Source organism: Gossypium hirsutum, chromosome D01 (assembly GCF_007990345.1).
Source record: "Gossypium hirsutum isolate 1008001.06 chromosome D01, Gossypium_hirsutum_v2.1, whole genome shotgun sequence".
In the NCBI taxonomy this organism is placed as follows: domain Eukaryota; kingdom Viridiplantae; phylum Streptophyta; class Magnoliopsida; order Malvales; family Malvaceae; genus Gossypium; species Gossypium hirsutum.
Genome location: NC_053437.1, coordinates 14,012,715 through 14,031,304, shown reverse-complemented (window position 1 = coordinate 14,031,304; position 18,590 = coordinate 14,012,715). Strand labels below are relative to the sequence as shown.

General features: G+C 31.9%; 1 protein-coding gene across 2 annotated transcripts; it reads right to left on the bottom strand.

The window, feature by feature from the left end:
• Positions 1 to 506: 506 nt before the first annotated feature.
• Positions 507 to 4,267, bottom strand: LOC121213859 (uncharacterized). Of its 2 annotated transcripts, none has more exons than XM_041087099.1 (3): positions 3,891 to 4,267; positions 946 to 1,229; positions 507 to 851 (listed from the first exon to the last, which is right to left on the bottom strand). In XM_041087099.1, the coding sequence occupies exons 1-3, from the start codon at positions 3,990 to 3,992 to the stop codon at positions 830 to 832; spliced, it is 408 nt and encodes a 135-aa protein (XP_040943033.1). In that variant the 5' UTR covers positions 3,993 to 4,267; the 3' UTR covers positions 507 to 829. The 2 variants fall into 2 exon arrangements, with proteins under 2 accessions (XP_040943033.1, XP_040943034.1); XM_041087100.1 differs by having other exon boundaries at positions 946 to 1,226; positions 3,891 to 4,229.
• Positions 4,268 to 18,590: the final 14,323 nt, after the last annotated feature.

The following is an 18,590-nucleotide window of genomic DNA, read 5'->3' as shown; positions in this document are numbered from 1 at the left end:
TGGGCCTAGCTTGGCCCGAAATATGGGCCTAAAATTTTGTCCAGGCCCGGCTTGAGAAAAAATTCATAAGCCCGAGCCCGGCCTGGCCCGGCCTATTTTTTAAATAAACACCAAAAAAACTTTTAAAAAAATAAAAAAGTATTTTAAAAATATTTTCAAAATAAAAAAATTAAAAAAAGTATTTTAAAAATATTTTAAAAATAAAAATAAAAATAAATATATTTATTATATTCGGGCCGGGCACCAGCCAAAAAAGTGCTACCCGAGGCCCGGCTCGTTTTCTAAACGGGCCTCTTTTTTTGCCCAAACCCATATTTTGGGCCTATATTTTTACCCGAACCCTCTCATATTTCGGGCGAGCCGTCGGGCTGGGCCGCCCGGCCCATGACCACCTCTACATGCGGTTAACACTATTCCGATATCAGTTTTATTAATTATATAATAAAAGTTATTCCAACGATGCAAATGATCAATGAAATCTTATATATAATCTGGTGATAAAATTAGTTGTCACTGAACACTAATTATTGGGTCTAAAAAATACATGACAAAAGTAATATATCATCATTGTTATGAACGCTGTGACGAAAAATGCTGCACCACCAAATACAAATAGTGACAAATATTTTTGAATGATAATGTTTAAGTGCAAATTTATTGCAAATGCAAACTAAATTAAAGTTAAGAGTTGCAATATACCATTACAAGGGATTGAATGTTTATAGTAGTTGAGGTTAGATGAAATTGCTGACAAACATAAACAGAAAGTAAATGACAATAGAGCTCGTCTCCAACTCCAACCATCATTTTCCGATGCATCCATTTCCTACTATTTTCTCGCTATCACTTCACTGTAAATTTAGAAAAATGAAACCAAAAAGAGCTTCAGGAAAAAAAAAAGTACGAAGACTTAAGCAGTTAAAATAATGGATGGAGAAGAGATACCGGAGAGCATTAGTGAGCATGACTGCCTTGTCGAACTCTAGGTTTTCTCTTGCTTTCAAGATTTGCAACATTAGAGCAAGACGAATTTGGGTGCTCGCAGTTTGTTGTGCTATGAGGATTGTCTGGTTTTTAAGTTCCTCACATTCTAATTGAATGGCTTCAAAATTTTCTCTTTCTTGTCTTTGCCCCTCTTTGATCTCTTTTTGTTCTTCACTTATTTCTTTCATATCCGACCTTATCCTTTTCATGCGACTGCTCAGTCTTTCCTGCTTTTTCCTCTTCTGCTATGTATGTAATTAAGAAATAACTAATTACTAAGCAATTCTTAGATTTCATTAATTTACTTTTTGGGATGCTTAAATAAAAATGTTGTAATTTAAAATGCGATCTATTCAGTCAAAATCAAGCTGAATGATTTTTAGATTCATGGTTAAAGTAACCATAATGATCCATTGATTACTCCTTGATATACGATGTATGTTTTTATATAATATAGATACAACTAATGAAGATAATAAATTGTGTATGTTAAAATAAAATTAAATAAAATACACTAAAATAAAATTTTAGTTGAGTAGTAAATTTAATATTTTACCAATCTAATTGGCATGAGATTAAATTTCACTGTATGCAAATTTTTATTTTTACTTTTTGTTAAAATAAATAAAAAAAAACTAAAGTACCTTCGAATAATATAACTTATTTTAATTACGAAGGATATTTCCATAATTTTCCTAGAGTTTAGACTGAGTTAATGGGTGACACCAACTTAACAAAGGGTTTCATAAATAGTATAGATAAATGGCTTTATAAATAGTATAGATACAACTAATGAAGGTAATAACTTGTGCATATTAAAATAAAAATGTACAAAAAAAATTAATAAATTGAAGGTTTAGTTGAGCGGTAACTTTAAAATTTTATCAATTAAATTGGTTTGAGTTCAGCAAATTTTTACTAGTTTTGTTAAAATAAAAAGAGTAAAGTACCTTAGAATAATATATTTATTTTAATTACGGAAGGATATTCTCATAATTCTCCTACCGAGTTGGTGTTCGATTTGACTCGTGATTAGACCTACTCATGGGTCGAGCCATCCGCCCATACCCGAAGGCTTGCTAGAAAAATGGGAGGGTGACAAAAATACGAGGCTCGAAAAATGAGTTTGGGTAAAATCAAAAGCCCGTTTTCTATATGGGTTAGGCCATGGGCAATTTTTTTTGGCCGCCCGAATATATTATATTATAAAAATTAATTATATTAATTATATATGTTAAATATTTATATATATTTATATTAAATCACTAACCCAATAATACTTAAACCCATTACCCAAAAATTAAAAAATCTTACCAAACTAAAATATAAAATCTTAAAAATTATATTTAATACAATAAAATATTTACGATATTTATTTCTATTTTTTAATATAATAAAACATTTATTATATTTATGGTAGTATTTTTTTAATATAAATACTTTTTAAATGTATTTTAATGTGTTACAAAACATTTATTTTAGTGTTTTTTACCGTGTATTCTTTTTTTTTAAATTTAAATAAAAACTAATATAAAAAAATCAAATATGGGCAGGTCAAGTCAAACCCAAAGTTATCTTTCTTAAATTGGACTGGGCTTAGGAAAAAAAAGTAAACCTATTTTTCGAGTCAAATCAGATTGGGCTAAAAAAATTGGTCTAGATATCTTTCATGGGCTCGACCCATGAGCACCTCTAGTTGCGACATCAGTTTTATTAATAGTACAAATATACAACTAATGTAATAAATTATACATATTAAAATAAAAACGTATAAAAAATAAAAAACTGAAGTTTTTGTAATCCAATTACTGTGGGTTCCCACAATATGTATATTTTTTATTATTTTTTGTTAAAATAAAAAGACCAAAGTACCCTCAAACAATATAATTTATTTTACTCACAAAAAGATATTTCTGTAATTTTTTTAATCGAATTAGTGTTTATAATTTAAATCTTTTAAACGTTGGAGATATTTCTTCAAGAAACCGCCCAGTATCTCTTTCTTTTATTCCTAGACCATCATGAGTTCTAAAGTTTATGGGAGGAAGATAGAATAGTCAAATTATAATTTGGGACTAAAGTGAACTATAACTACATTTTTCTTCAGAAAATACTTAAGAGGAAGGGAATTTGAGGTAGATTAATAGCTTTTTTTTGGCCATTGACACAATCTTGACTTCATCCTTGAACAACATCAATCTGTTGAGGGGTTCATCAACTTCAGATGAACGACATTTCGAAAACTTCTCCTAAAGGAGTCATCTCCTCTCAAAACAAAAAGGTGCTAATAGACCCCTCAACGAGTTGATATTGTCGAGCTGGAGTTTTTATCTTATAACTTTGTCAAGAGTCCAGATTGCAAAGGCGGGGTTCATAGAGCAATAGTGTCTCATTAGATCAGGTTGTACATGGCGCATGGCCACCTATTAAGGGGATATGAGAATTATGCGCTTAGTAGGGTTTGAACCCTGACCCTTATTTTATCTCTTGATTTAATAAGGCGTTCTCACTCCATGAATCTCGCCTTCGATACTTGGGCTCTCGATAAAGTTGGGAGTAAAAAACCTCTACTCGATCCGAAGATAACATCAATCCATTAAGAGGTCCATTGACTTTAGACAAATGATACTATACAAATTTCTTTGAAAGGATGCCTCCCCTCAACAATAATATATATAAGTTTGTAGTTCATCTACACTAACAGTTTATATCTTGCATTAAATATCAATCATATAAATATATATAACATTAAAATTAATTGAATATTATTAACATAAAATATAAAAAATATATATAGTAAAGCTTGATTTTATTGGAAGAGATTGGTGCATATTATTAATATAAAAAAGAGTGAGACTACGTAGGGGTAGATGCAGAATAAGAATGAATGAAGATTAAAAGCATACCTGATGGCATTTCCATAAGAGTTTTGGTTTTGGAAACGGAAGGGGATGATAATGATGTCTCTTTTTCCTAATCGTAAACATGGAACATTGCATTGTTTTCATACTTACTAGTAGCTACCATTTGCGTGTTCTACTTTTCCTCTTCAATATCTTATAAACAGTTGCATCTCCATTGTGGTCCTGCCTAATGATCGCACGGCTTCCGCCGGTGTCGACCGATTATTTTCAAACTTAAGCAAGTCAACTGACACCATCGTCCGTAGCATCGTGTTGTTAATGTTTTTTTTTTTTTAGTAGTTAATCCAAGTCAAGCAATCAATTTCCAAGAAACTGAGAAGAATATTCCCGCAAGGAGTCGCACGATTTACAGGCTTTAACAGCTGCACAGCATTTCCAAGGAGAGAAGAAAACACAAAGCAACCCAACAATTGACTAAAATAACCCCCAACAACCCTCTCTAATCTTGCATAAATCCCAGAATTTTTCTTCTTGTTGACTCTGTTCTTTCTGGCTTGGATACATCTAATTTGGTTCTTTCATTTTAGTTTTCACTTATCTCCAAGCGAGAAGTATTTAGTTAGTGAAATCTAAACTGAAGGATCAAATATGTATCGTTTTCGGAAATTGTTGAAAGGAGAAAGGTAATTATTTTAATCCACTTCATCCTTCTAATCATTGTTTTTGCTCTGTTCCTTTGGATTATAAATTTATTGTTTTTGGGGATACACTTCTGCCGGCGGCTAGGTACAAAAATGATGAACACAGGTAATGTGGCAGGAAGAAATGGGCAAAGGTTTGACATTTATTACTGTCTAAATGTGTTATAATTTGGTAGTTATATGTTAGTTGGAATGGTAAGGAGGTGGATGCTATTTCAGTATAGTTTTAGATTTATTATAGAACATCCTACCACATCAGATATGTCTCTTTCAATAATATTAAACCTCATCAAATCTTTCTCCTCCCTCCTTCCTCTTCTAACCACCAAGAATATCAATAACAAAAAGCAAAAACAAGAAGAAGAAAGAGGAGATAGCCAACCCAACCTAAATCCACATATAATAAAGAAATAAAGAAGTGGCATATTTGGTTAGTCAAGAATTCTCAACAAAACTTTGGTGGGACTGAATTCATTGATTGATGCTTTTAAATTAGATCCAAGAAAATACAATCCATGCATGCCAATAATTTTCACACTTTAAAATGCTTGGATTGCGGCAAACTGTGGGCGTAATGTTATTTTTCATTAATAATTATATTGTTTTTTTTAAACAATCTCATGTTCTGATTATATCTGATCTTTTTAACCCACTGCTTGAAATTACTCATAACTCATCTCAACCCATAAATGGGAGGATAATGCATTTCAGCGCACTTGAATTCACGTAATACCCATGCCAATCAATTGGCATAATCATATTGTTAAATACTTTCTTGGACTAACATATTATATATGATATTTTGATTTGTAAATTTTTTTACTTGTATATAGATGATTTGGGTGTAAACAAAAATGGGAGTCAAAAAGCTTAGTAATCCATCACAATTGACCAACTAAATCGAGGTTAATTTAGTGTTAAGAAACGGAAACCCACATCAACCCAAATATTTGATTTTTATTAAATTAAAATCTATATGAATGTTTTATATTTAAAATAATAAAATTAAGATAAAATTAACATCAAACCCATGAAAACTCAAGTTAATCACCATTTACATTTAAATTATTTTAAATTCATATTCTCTTTTTTTAGATGAAAAGAATTTATTTTAAATCGGTAATATAATATTATTAATAGTACTAAGATTTTGTAATATTATAAGAAACCTGTGACAACTTTAATCCATTTTTGTTGAACCCTAACATTGTGCTCATCCGCCACAACTGAGATTGATTCACATGCCTACGTAAATTGTACTTAAATGATATTAAAAAAAAATCCATTTTTCTTAAACCATTTCTTGATTATATTGTATTTGGTGGATGATAATATAAGGGAAAATTTCTATTATTAATTATTTATTAGCCGAAAATTTTAACATTTTCTATGTTTTTATTGTTTTAGTACTTTTTTAATTAAAGATAATTTTATATTGCAAACAATTAAACTAATGTACTTCTTTGATACTGTTAGAATTGTGTGACCCAAATTCTAAGAGATTGCTTGCAAGTCAAGTTAAACAAAAATATATTTTCTTTTTAGAAGATTTAGTATTTATTAGTATAATATATTTAGCATTTATTAGTATAGTTTATTTGACTTACTAATTTAGCCTATAAATAGGCTCCTTTACAATCTTAGAATTAAGAGACACCCATTAGATTAGAACTCATAACACATTCAGAGAATTTTGTGTTTACGTTTGAGGGTTCTTTGTTTTTCGGGTTTTCGGGGTTTAGTTTTTATCTCCATCTTTTGTACTCTTCATTCTTTTGCCATTATAGTAAATTTATCTTTGCCCGTGGTTTTTTATCCTCTTTTGAGGGGTTTTTCCACGTTAAATTTGTGTGTTCATCTTCTCAATTTCTTCTACTATTTTTACTTGTTCGTTGCTTAATCGGGACGATCCTAACAAGTGGTATCAGAGCTAGTTTAACTTTCATAGATCAGCCCGGTCAGAGATGGCAGCAACAAGGTTTGAAATTGAGAAGTTCGATGGTAAGACAAATTTCAATCTGTGGCAAGTTCGGATGATGGCAATTCTAGTTCAAAATGGCTTGAAAAAGGTTGTTACAGGGAAAAAGCCTGAGAATCTAAATCAAACAGAATGGGAAGAGCTTGATGAAAAGGCCTTGTCTGCAATCCAGTTGTGCCTCGCGAATACAGTATTGCAGGAGGTATTGATGGAAAAGACCTCATTCGCCTTGTGGAAAAGGTTAGAAACTCTTTATGCGACTAAGTCTCTGGCTAACCGTTTAGTGTTGAAACAACGTCTATTTACGTTTCGCATGAACGAAGGTGAGCTTCTTAAAGATCACATCAGTCAATTCATTACTCTTTTAAATGATTTAAAGAACGTTGAGGTTTATATTGACGATGAAGATCAAGCTATGCTATTATTGTGCTCTTTACCCTCTTCATACAAGTCTTTCAGGGAGACCCTGATTTATGGCAGAGACAAACTCTCGTTCGAAGATGTGAAGGGTCATTTGTTGAGTAGAGACAAACTCGACAATGAGTTTGATTTGAATAGCAAAGCAGATAGACAAGCTTCCGTTTTGGTAGCATCAAAGAAACGAGACAAAAGGTGTCGCTATTGCAAAAAGTTAGGTCACGTCAAAGCAGATTGTTATAAACTGCGAAATAAAAGAGCTGCTGAGAGTAACGAGGAAGATGTAGCTGGTGCTAATTTGGTCGATGAAGGCGGTGATGATTTCTTGTTAGTGTCAACGAGCGATAACTCCAAGCTTACGTCTGAGTGGATCCTAGATTCAGGATGTTCTTTCCACATGTGTCCCAATAGAGAATGGTTCTCCACATACAGTTCAGTTGAAGGTGGAGTTGTGCACATGGGAAACGATTCATCTAGTAAAATAATCGGTATTGGTACTGTTAAAATTAGGATACACGATGGGACGATTAGGACACTCTCAGATGTCAGGTATGTACCTGATCTACGAAAGAATCTCATCTCCTTGAGTATTTTAGACTTGAAAGGATGCAGAATCAACATCGAGTCGAGCGACATTAAAGTATCTCGTGGAGCTCTCATTTTGTTAAAAGGTAAAAGAATCGGCAGTCTTTATATTCTGGAAGGTTCTACAGTGACCGGTGAAATCGGACGTCCCTCGTCCGTTACGGAGTCAAAGTCAACTCATTTGAAGTGGAGGCAACTTGGTCATAGGAGGGAAAAAGGTATGACCGTTTCGTTGAAGAGAGGTTCTCTTTTGGATGCAGGTTTTGAAAAGTTAGGGCACTGTATTCGTGAAAATCAGACCCGGGTTAGTTTTGATTTGGCAGTGCACAAGTCGAAGGCTAGAAGTCTTCCAGCTTCTAAGCATAGATTCGACTCAGTTAATTCCCTGCATAGTTCAAGATAGGCCCATGGCGGGTTTTGGCAAAGATGGCATTGAAAGAATTTGTGTCAAGGTGGAGATTGTTAGAATTGTGTGACCCAAATTCTAAGAGATTGCTTGCAAGTCAAGTTAAACAAAAATATATTTTCTTTCTAGAAGATTTAGTATTTATTAGTATAATATATTTAGCATTTATTAGTATAGTTTATTTGACTTACTAATTTAGCCTATAAATAGGCTCATTTACAATCTTAGAATTAAGAGACACCCATTAGATTAGAACTCATAACACATTCAGAGAATTTTGTGTTTACGTTTGAGGGTTCTTTGTTTTTCGGGTTTTCGGGGTTTAGTTTTTATCTCCATCTTTTGTACTCTTCATTCTTTTGCCATTATAGTAAATTTATCTTTGCCCGTGGTTTTTTATCCTCTTTTGAGGGGTTTTTCCACGTTGAATTTGTGTGTTCATCTTCTCAATTTCTTCTACTATTTTTACTTGTTCGTTGCTTAATTGGGACGATCCTAACAGATACAAAGTGAGGGAACGAGAATTACAGCAAAAAGGTTGGAACCTTTCTCATTTAAGTGACTTTAACTGATCAATAAATTAATAGAATATACCGATTGATATTTAAAAATTTTATTACCAAAATTAATTTTAGGCTCATTAAACCACTACATATTTTTGAATATTTGACGTTCCTCTCTTCTTGCAGTTCATGTAAGAAGCTTGGGAAGAACAAAGCTTCTTCATCCTGGCTTGGGGTCATGACAGGTGACATTGCTGAGTAAGAAAATTTTTTGTGCTTGAAAATTTATTTCATAATATGAATATTCAAACAAATAATTTTAGCAACCTAACATACCAAGCAACCTTCATTTTAATTACTATTTTTTTCTTAAAAAAATGTCCTAACTATTTCTTTTGTTTTCACTTAAATTGTTATTTTTTGGCCCCGCAAGCAGAAGGAAAACGGGCAAGTCGTAGAAAAATGCTGTACAAATCCAGCATTCAGGTATGGTGTGATTAATTAGTGATTGATAGATTATACATGCATTTTGTCAAATTGTCAAATAGTATTTGTATATACAGAAAGCTAAAAGAATTCTTCGGATTAAAACTGGATTGGCCAATAAAAGAGTGATGGTTGAATCATTAATGGTGGCCAAACAAGATGCCGCCAAGACGGTCTCTCAACATGAGAAGGAATGAGCAAAGGGATAAGCTGAATAGTGCAATCGATGAGTTGGTGAGACGGCGAGCTTTGGAGACTTGGTTGATGGGTTTCCTTTGAAGTAGATAGCAAAGTCAATCTCTAAGATTCATGACTTTGTGTTTTCTTTACTTCTTGTTGGGTGATGTTTGGTATCGATATCCTATAAATTTGTTTTGGTCTTATGTTGGATCTAATTGAATTGTCGGGTTAATGCATGATTCCATTCTGCGTAATTGCTAAAACTCATTTTTATTGATTTTGGGTTCCTAGGTCTTTTGATTTTGTATTTGGGTCACAAAAATCCATTTTCATTGATAAGAGATCTTAAGCCTCTTTGATTTCTGTTTTGGGCTTGTTGACCCGATTTCACTCTTACTTCACCTTATTTTAATTATTTCGATTGTATTTAAGTTGCACCGATAATATTGTACATAAGTCTTATGTATTATCAACTAACAATAATATTAACTCCCCTCATCAATTAGTAAAATAATAAAATATTTGAGGACATACTTTTATTTAATTATAATTAATATTTTTTTTATTTTCTCAACTATTCCCCTATATATTGACTGGCAAAGCTTCTTTAAAATGGGTTTTGAGTTTGTTTTTTCAATTTAGAATTATTTCTTTAATTTTCAATCATTAAACAATTAGACTTATTTTGGAATATTTCTTTAATTTGAAAATTGTTTGGTGATGTGAAATAATTGTTTAGAGAAATTTTACTATGCATATAGGGAAGGAATTAAGAAAAATAAGTTAATTATAATTAATTAAATTTATTAGTATTTATGTATGTATTTATACTGATCAACATTCAATGTTGCTTCTCTGATTTCACCCTTAGCAATGCAACAAGTTGGACAACAACCAAACAACAACATCAATAACAATGGTGAGATTATTCCCTCTCCTTGCCGATCCACCTATCTACATTGACATTAATGCTAATGTCTTTATCAATAATTTACAATATGCTCTTGAGTTAAAAGTGTTCTATGATGTTTATTATAATAGCAACCTTTATAATGATGCTCTCATAGAACCATCTAACAATGTCCCAAGAACTGTAGTCTTTCTAATTAGTGTGATGGGAAGAACCAATGCACGCAAGATATAGGGTGATAAGTGCTAAAAGTAACATGTTTTAATATTACTATTAATGCATTTTTGGATGACTATTTGATGTAAAATGGTGAATTTTATGCTCTTGATCCTTTAAATTTATGTTTCTATAATTAGGAGAGCATTTGGGGAGCAAAATAAGTGAAAATCGAAAAATCAAAGCAAGTTTCAAGAGCCACACGAGCTAGGCCATCCCACGTGTGCTGGACACACAACCGTCTGAGCCACATGGGTTGCCAAACAGCCATGTGCCAAACTATGTGAAAATCGTAAATTGCACTCCAAACACGGGAAAAAAATGCAATCTTTAAGTTTTTTGGGCATTCTAAGACCTATATATGACAAAGATAAGAAAATGGGGGTGAGCCTCATAGAATACTAAAGAAAAAAACTCAAAAAATACTGTTGAAGTCAACTCTGAAGCAGATTTCCATCAAGATTGAATATCTCCTTTTAATTCCTTTACAATTTATTATGGGTTTTTTGTTCCTTGTGGTTATATTGTCTTCTGAATGTTTTTATTTGCGATTATAAATTAATTTTTTAAATACCTAGAGGAGATGAACCTATCATGAATTTTATCTTTTGATTTATGTTTTACGCAATAAATACTTGAATCTTGTTCTCAATTATATGTGTTTAGTTCTTGGTTTAATATTTCCGAACTATTAATCCATATTTAATGTGCTTAAATCAGTGGAGGAAAAGTCCCGTTTAAGAGTAGATCTAGCATAATTGAGTAGAGTTGCATGCAATCCTAGAAATAGAACAACATAAATCTACCGAATTAAAGTCAAATCTAATAGGGGATTCATAGATCGAGTTAATGCGATAATAGAGATTTTAATTAGAAATAAATTTCAATTAATTAACTTAGAGCCAGTTGCTCTTACTCTCGAAAGAGATATTAGTATAATTTAGGGATTTCTATGGATCAAGATACTAAATGAAGAAACTGTTTAATTCATATTGATAATGACAGATGAAATCTAGGTGGATTCTTTCTTGGGTATTGTTTCACTTCTTGGTTGTTAATCGTTTTTTTCCTAATTCGTTCTTTCTCGTGTTCCTTAGTTAATTAATTTAGTTAATTTTAGTTTTAATTAATCTCTCCAATTTTTCGATTAAATAATAGAAAGACAGTAATTACTAGTACTTTTAGTCCTCGTCGGAAGTATATTTTTACTCACCGTAGCTATATTATTAATTGATAGGTGCATTTGTCTTAGTTAGATTTTCAGTTAGTTTACGACTACATCATGGGGTTATGATTTGATTATTAATCATGACATTGGGGTAAGTAGTGCTATGGGAGCGAGATGACATAAGAGCTCCACCGATTTTCAGTTTGAAGTGTCAGCTCAACTAAAACTTGAACCGGAGTTGATACGAGGAGGTACATTTAGATGCAAAGAAACTTTCAACCACAACAAATACCACATGATGCCACTAAATCTCAAGTTAAGAAGAAAAGGAAGCAGAAAGTAAGTCATGAGCAGCTCGACTCGGGATCCTCTAGTTCTAAAAGAAAGTGATCTGATGATGATACAAATAGTGAGGCTACTAGTAGATTTCTGGTACGACAACACCATCAAACTCTTACTATGGGTTAAGCTATCGATCAGAAAGTCATGATGAGTGGAACATCAATGGTAGAACGTAGCATGGAACACCCTCAAATGCCGAACCTTTAAAGGACTATTGTGACTTCTACCGCTGTCACGTTTGTTTTGGAAACTGAATACAAGACACTAGGGCCTAAGTAGGCTGGACTAATCAACTTGCACCAACACCATGGTCACGCTATTTTGGAATGTCTGAGGTTTCAGCCAAACTGGAACATTCCAACACTACTACTATTTGGCCCGTTACCGTCGAACCAATTTTTGTTTTCTCTCGGAGACAAAAGTGGATATTAGCGAAGGTAAACATATAGCGTCTTGACTCGGGTTCGATAATTGAGATAGTGTATCATGTTTGGGACTAAGCGGGGGTTTGCTAGTACTTTAGAACAACCCTGTAACTATCAATATTATAATAAAAGAGCCCAACATGATTTCAGATTATGTGAATTGCTCAAACTACAGATTTTGGTTGTCATGTGTTTATGGAAATCCTTGTGTTAGTAAATGGCAGTTGGTTTGGAACATAATTATGGATACTTATATTTTAGTTTCACCTGGTGATGCTTCGTTTTATTAGGTGACTTTAATCAGGTATTGAGACAAGAACATAAATTTTTGTTCCACAAAAACCTACTTATTGGTGCGGAGGAACTCAACTAGGTTTTGAATTCATATGGACTATTTGAAATGAAGTATATCGAGAACAATTTCACATCGACAAATAAAAGAGAAGGATACGACACTACTTGGGAAAGATTAGATAGAGGATTCTGAAATGCGGAAGCTCTCTAACTTTGTCCAAGTCAAGCGCTGATAAACTTACCTGTATTAGTTTTAGATCATGGTCGAATGTTATTCTACACAAAATATAAAGTTCCATTTGCCCATCAACCATATAGATTTGAAGCAATGTGGACTACGCACCCATAAAGCAAAGTTGTCATACAAAAGGCTTGGGAATCTCGTTTCTTTAGGTTAGTTGGATATATTTTAATGCGTAAATTGCATACTACAAGTGATACGCATCGCAAATAGAATCGATAAATGTTCAGGAAGCTAAAGCCACACCGTTCACAATTTCGAAGTGAATTAGCAGAGCTGCAGACAAATTTATCATCAATGGAACAATGCATTAAGGAAATAATGATCCACAAAGCCCTATATGAACTAGAGGAACAATAACAGATTCATTAGGCCCAAAAAGCACGATCGAATTGGATTCTTAAAAGTGATCGAAACAAAAGATTTTTTCATGAAATCACTCTCAATAGAAGAGTTCGGAACCATATTCATGGGTTCTTTGATAACTAGGGCCATTGGATTGTTGACCAGAGTCATATGTAGATGCAGTTGTCCAATATTTCAATAAAATCTATGTAAAACATAATCCACGAGAGTAGTTAGGTATGGATACTATTTTAAACTCTATACAATTACCCCAACTCTCCCAGACTCATAAACAAGCACTAGATGCACCTTTTCTAGTGGAGGAAATGAAAGAAGTGACTTTTCAAATTGGTCCCCTCAAAGTGCCAAGTAAGGATGGTAAACCTGGACTTTTTTATCGGACATATTGGATATTGTCAGGAATCTTACAACACAAGCATGCTTGGATTTTTTGAACTCTAGCTTCATTTTGAAGGAAATGAATCAAACTTTAATAACCCTTATTCCCAAGGGTTTAGCTCCAAAATGTTGGGCGAATTATAGATCGGTCAGTCTATGCAATGTTATTTACAAAATTTGTGCAAAGGCCTTGGTAAATCGCCTCAAGCCCATTATGAATGACCTAATTACACCTTTTCAAAATGAATTTATATAGGTCGTAATGCCCCTGAAAATGTTACTATTGCAAGCGAAATTTTACAAATGATAAAGCACAAACAGTATGAGAAAGGTGCCCTCGCTACAATAAAAGTTGAAATGTGCAAAGCTTATGATAAGTGAGTTGACAATTTCCTTATCTTTTCTTACTATGCCAGAGTGTATTATCCTGTATAATGATTCAAGCTAAGCAACAATCCGCCCTACCCGCCATATGTATCAATAAGTATTATTCCAATTTATCACCTACTTTTTGTTGACCTGCTTATTTTTTTTCTCAATGCTTTTTTAGGAGCTTGGAAGGAACTGAAATCTACCTTCCATTACGATTGTTGTATCTCCAGACTCTCCATCAATCAGAATAAATTAGAGTTACACCTAAGCAAATCTAGATCGTCGAAATGGCATAGGTGAATAAAAGGAATATTTCGGATAAAAGCGGTAGATCATCTTAGAAAGTACTTAGGGTGTCAACTTAGTTTGTTAAATCATAGGAAATAATTTTTCCAAACTATTTTAAACCAAATGAAAAAAAAAAAAACTCGTCGAATGGAAGTCGAAACTCCTATCACCTGATGATCGTCTCACACTTAACCAATCATCACTCTCATCCCTTCCAATATACAAAATTTCATATGTATAGGCACCTGTAGCAATTACAGATTAGATGGACAAGTTGGTTCGAGCTTTTTGGTGGGGACATAATCCAAATAAAAGAGGTATGTATCTACTAAACTATTGTAATACCCAATTTTTGTCCGGGCTCACAAAAAAATAATAAACCTAAAATAATAAAACAAAGTCTAAGTCCAGTACAAAATTATATTATTTGGCCCGATCGAAATGGCCCATTACTTGAAAAGATTGAAGGTCCATCTACAAGCTTATAGAAACATAATCTTCAAGGATATGCAATCTTAGATATGATCTTAGATATGATATATGCAATCTTAGATATGATATGCAATCTTAGAAGATATGATTTTGTAATCTTAAAGATTTAATTTGTAGATACCCTTTAATCTTAGCCGTCGATGTAATTGATCTGTACCGTTGGATTTGGGGAGGCTCAACTATAAATAGAGGCATCTCCCTTCATTGTAGAGGAGGGAAGTTGGGAGTAACAATAATTCTTAAGAGTATTCTCTCAAATTTCTCTTTCTCTTGCATTTTTATTTTTTTTGGCGTGTTCAATAGGGTCCTTTCAACTTCACTTATTTGCGGATTTAGGCCCAGAATTTATGTCAAAGCTCGATTTAGTCTTTTTTATTTATTATTATTTTTATTAAATTTGATTTTCTTATTATTAAGTTATTATTATTATTATTGTCGAAACTGTTTTTTTGAAAAACAAAAATCTAGTTGTCGACTTTAAAAATAAAAATGGGAGTCGCCACCGATCCTTTATTAAGGTGTGACCGGCCCACCTTAAAAATTATTTTGGTCTACGAATTTTGAGAAAACGAGTCCGGGAGTCAGTTATGCACGAGGAAGGGTTAGCACCCTCGTAACGTCCAAAATCGGTACCAAATTGATTCTGTAATGTCTTGGTGTCGAAAATTTGAAAAGATTTTAAAAGAGAACATTTAACTCGTGAATGAATTAAAACGATAAGACATTCTTATTTCAAAGAAATAAAATACCACACCCAGTGAGTTAGGGCACAATATTTTTAGATCTTCAAAATACCGAATATTGCCTTTTGTTTTCGAAATCCTTATTTCGAGATAATAAAATGTCATGACCAGTAAGTTAGGACCCAACATTTTTGAATTCCCGAGAATAAGCTTTTATTTGAAATTTGTGGATTTATTGCAAAACAAATACTGGGCTTTCTAAATTCATCGAAAAATAATCGCAATCCAGTAAGTTAGGACACGATCTTTCTCGAGAATCAAGAATGCCAAATATTGAAAATTATAAAATATGGTGGTTTAAGACAAAAATTTTGACAAAACCAAAATATGCTTTTTGAAAGTGTGATAAATGTTAATGCATAACATGAAATCGTTATTTTAATTTAAATCATATGTATATATATTTACAAAATAGAAAAATAAAATGTATAAGTATATATACATAGGTAAATCGTTAAAATTCACATACGTATATACTCAAATACATATATATGTACATATATTTGTAAAGAAAATGAAAAATGATAAAAAAAAATATGTACATAAATATTTATAAAAAAATATAAAAGTTTTATTTATATATGTGAAAGTAAGAAAATAAAATAAAAAATGTATAAAATATATAGAGGTATTATATACTTTAAAAAAATGCATATATATTATATAAAAGCCATGCGTATGTACATGTATTAAAAAAACAATGCATGAATGTTATAAAATAATAATAATTACGTATATAACATATGCATATAAAACATTTAAGTATATATACAGTATATACATATATATATAAATATTATAAAATGCATGTGCGTGCATATAGGTAAAATAATAAAAATAATTAAAAGATGGACCAAAACGAATTAAAAATTAAAACAAGGGAGAAAATCCGCAATAAACAAAAAAATCCAAATCGAACGCTCGAGCAACACTGGGGGACTGAAAGGGAAATTAATCCCACCCCCAAAACACTGCGCTGCGTGGGACCGAATTGCAGCAAAAATTAAAATCTGCGACCCAATTTAAAAAAAGGATAAAACATGATTTAATTGAAATGCATCGCAAGAGGGAGGGACTGAACGCGCAATTCTACCATTCAGGGTCAGGACGCGCGGATTCCTCTGCGGGTCGGGTCGACGCGCGGATCCTGGCCATTTGAAACGGTGTCGTTTCACTTTTATTATTTAAAACAGATTTTTGTTTTAAAAAACAAATGTCAGCAGAAAAAGGAAGAAAAAAAATCAAAAACTTAAGAACCCTCTGCTAGGTTTTTTTTTTGAACCCCTCCTCGCAACGCCGCCGTGGTTTCGCCGATCGGAGATGCGACGTGATGGTCTCCAAAGGTTTCCCGAGCACTTTGAAAACGAAGGTAACTCCCCCCTTTCTTTTTATTATTTCTTTTCTTAAAAAAATAGAAATAAAACAGAAAATAGAAAACGCAAAGAAAACCCGAAACTCGATTCACCTTTGAAAATTGATTTATGATATTTCTTATTTCTCTCTTTTTCGAATGCCCCCCCTTTTACACATTTTATAACTGCCCTTTTTATAGCCGAAAGAAAATAATAATAAATAAATATAAAAATATTTCCCCAACTATATTTGTTGCTTTTGTTGCTATTGCTGCGCTGTATACCTCCTTTTTCGCAGGTTTGGAGGCTAATGGGGAGTGCGCGCATACTAGGGAGGGTCGTGGTGCGAGATTCGTGGCGGCGTGTGAGAATGAGCGGCGGCGGTGCTGAAGCAAATAGGCTCCTAAGGTTTCTGTTATTTTGTTTTTGTGTGGGCTAGGTTTTGGGTTAATGTTTGGGCTAGGTTAATTTGGGTTTTGGGCCTGTTTATTGGTTTGGGCCCATGCATTATTGGGCTTGTACAATTATTATTATTATTATTATTATCATTATTATTATTATTACTACTATATATACACATACACATATTTTTTTACAATAATATATATACATACATTTGTTTAAAAAACTTTTATAAACACATGCACATATTATATATATTTTATTATTATTCTATTTGCATAACTTTTATATACATATATATACATTTACATTTTATATACATATACATTTTTTATTTCCTAACTTTTATATGCATATATATATACTTTTATATATTTTTTACTTTGATAAATATGTATATACGTATGTTTTCTTATATTATTCTTCATAAATTTATATATATATATATATTTCTAAATTAATTAATTTTAATATATGTAATTATTATTATTTGTTTATATATATATGTAATTATCTTTTTTATAATCTATATATATGTATATAATTTTTTTTATATATGTACATGTATATATTTTGTACCCTTTTTTCTCTTTATATTTTTTTGTTTATTTCCTTCTTTTGTTTACAATTTATGTTTTCATTTATATTTTAAAAGTATGTTTTTTTATTTCGCTCATTTATTTGATGCTTTGCATGTTATTGATTTATTTTTTTATTTATATTATTTCTATGCCATTGTTGTATTTATTACTATTGTATTTGTTATCACGATATTTGTACATACATTATAACATTACATTATCTTTTACTCGAATTTAAAAATGGAAAATTTTCAAAAATAAAGATAATACTCGTATTTAGGATTTTCAAGAAAATTGAGCCCTAACGTATTGGGTTCTGATTTTCTTCGTAAAATCTAACAATCGAGGATTGTTCTTTAATCAAACAAAATAAATTTGCCATCGGGAATTCAATGTGTTGTGTTGTAACGTATTGGATGTGATACGTTGATTTCTCGAGATAAAGATTTTTTAAATATATATATATAAAGGAAATATTGAATGTTTGAGATTTTAAGAAATCGTGCCCTAACGTATTGGATGCGATTTCTTCATAAATTTTAAACAATTAAATATTTTCTTAAATTTTATTATACGAGTTTTTTGGACCAACTCATCTTGAAGAGAATAAAATGTTGTGCCCTAACGCATTGGGTGTGATATTTTTCTTTTCAAAAAGAGAAAGTCTTAATAAATAATTTCATTTAACTAAGGATAGTATTTTTTTTAAACTCTCGACTTTAAGACATTAATTAATCAATTTGGTACCAATTTTTGGGCGTTACGAGGGTGCTAATCCTCCCTCGTACATAACTGACTCCCGAATTCGTTTTTCTGAAACTCGTAGACCAAAGCTATTTTTTAGGTGATCCAATCACACCTTAATAAAAGATTGGTGGCGACTCCCAATTTTTGTTTTTTTTTAAAGTGGACAACT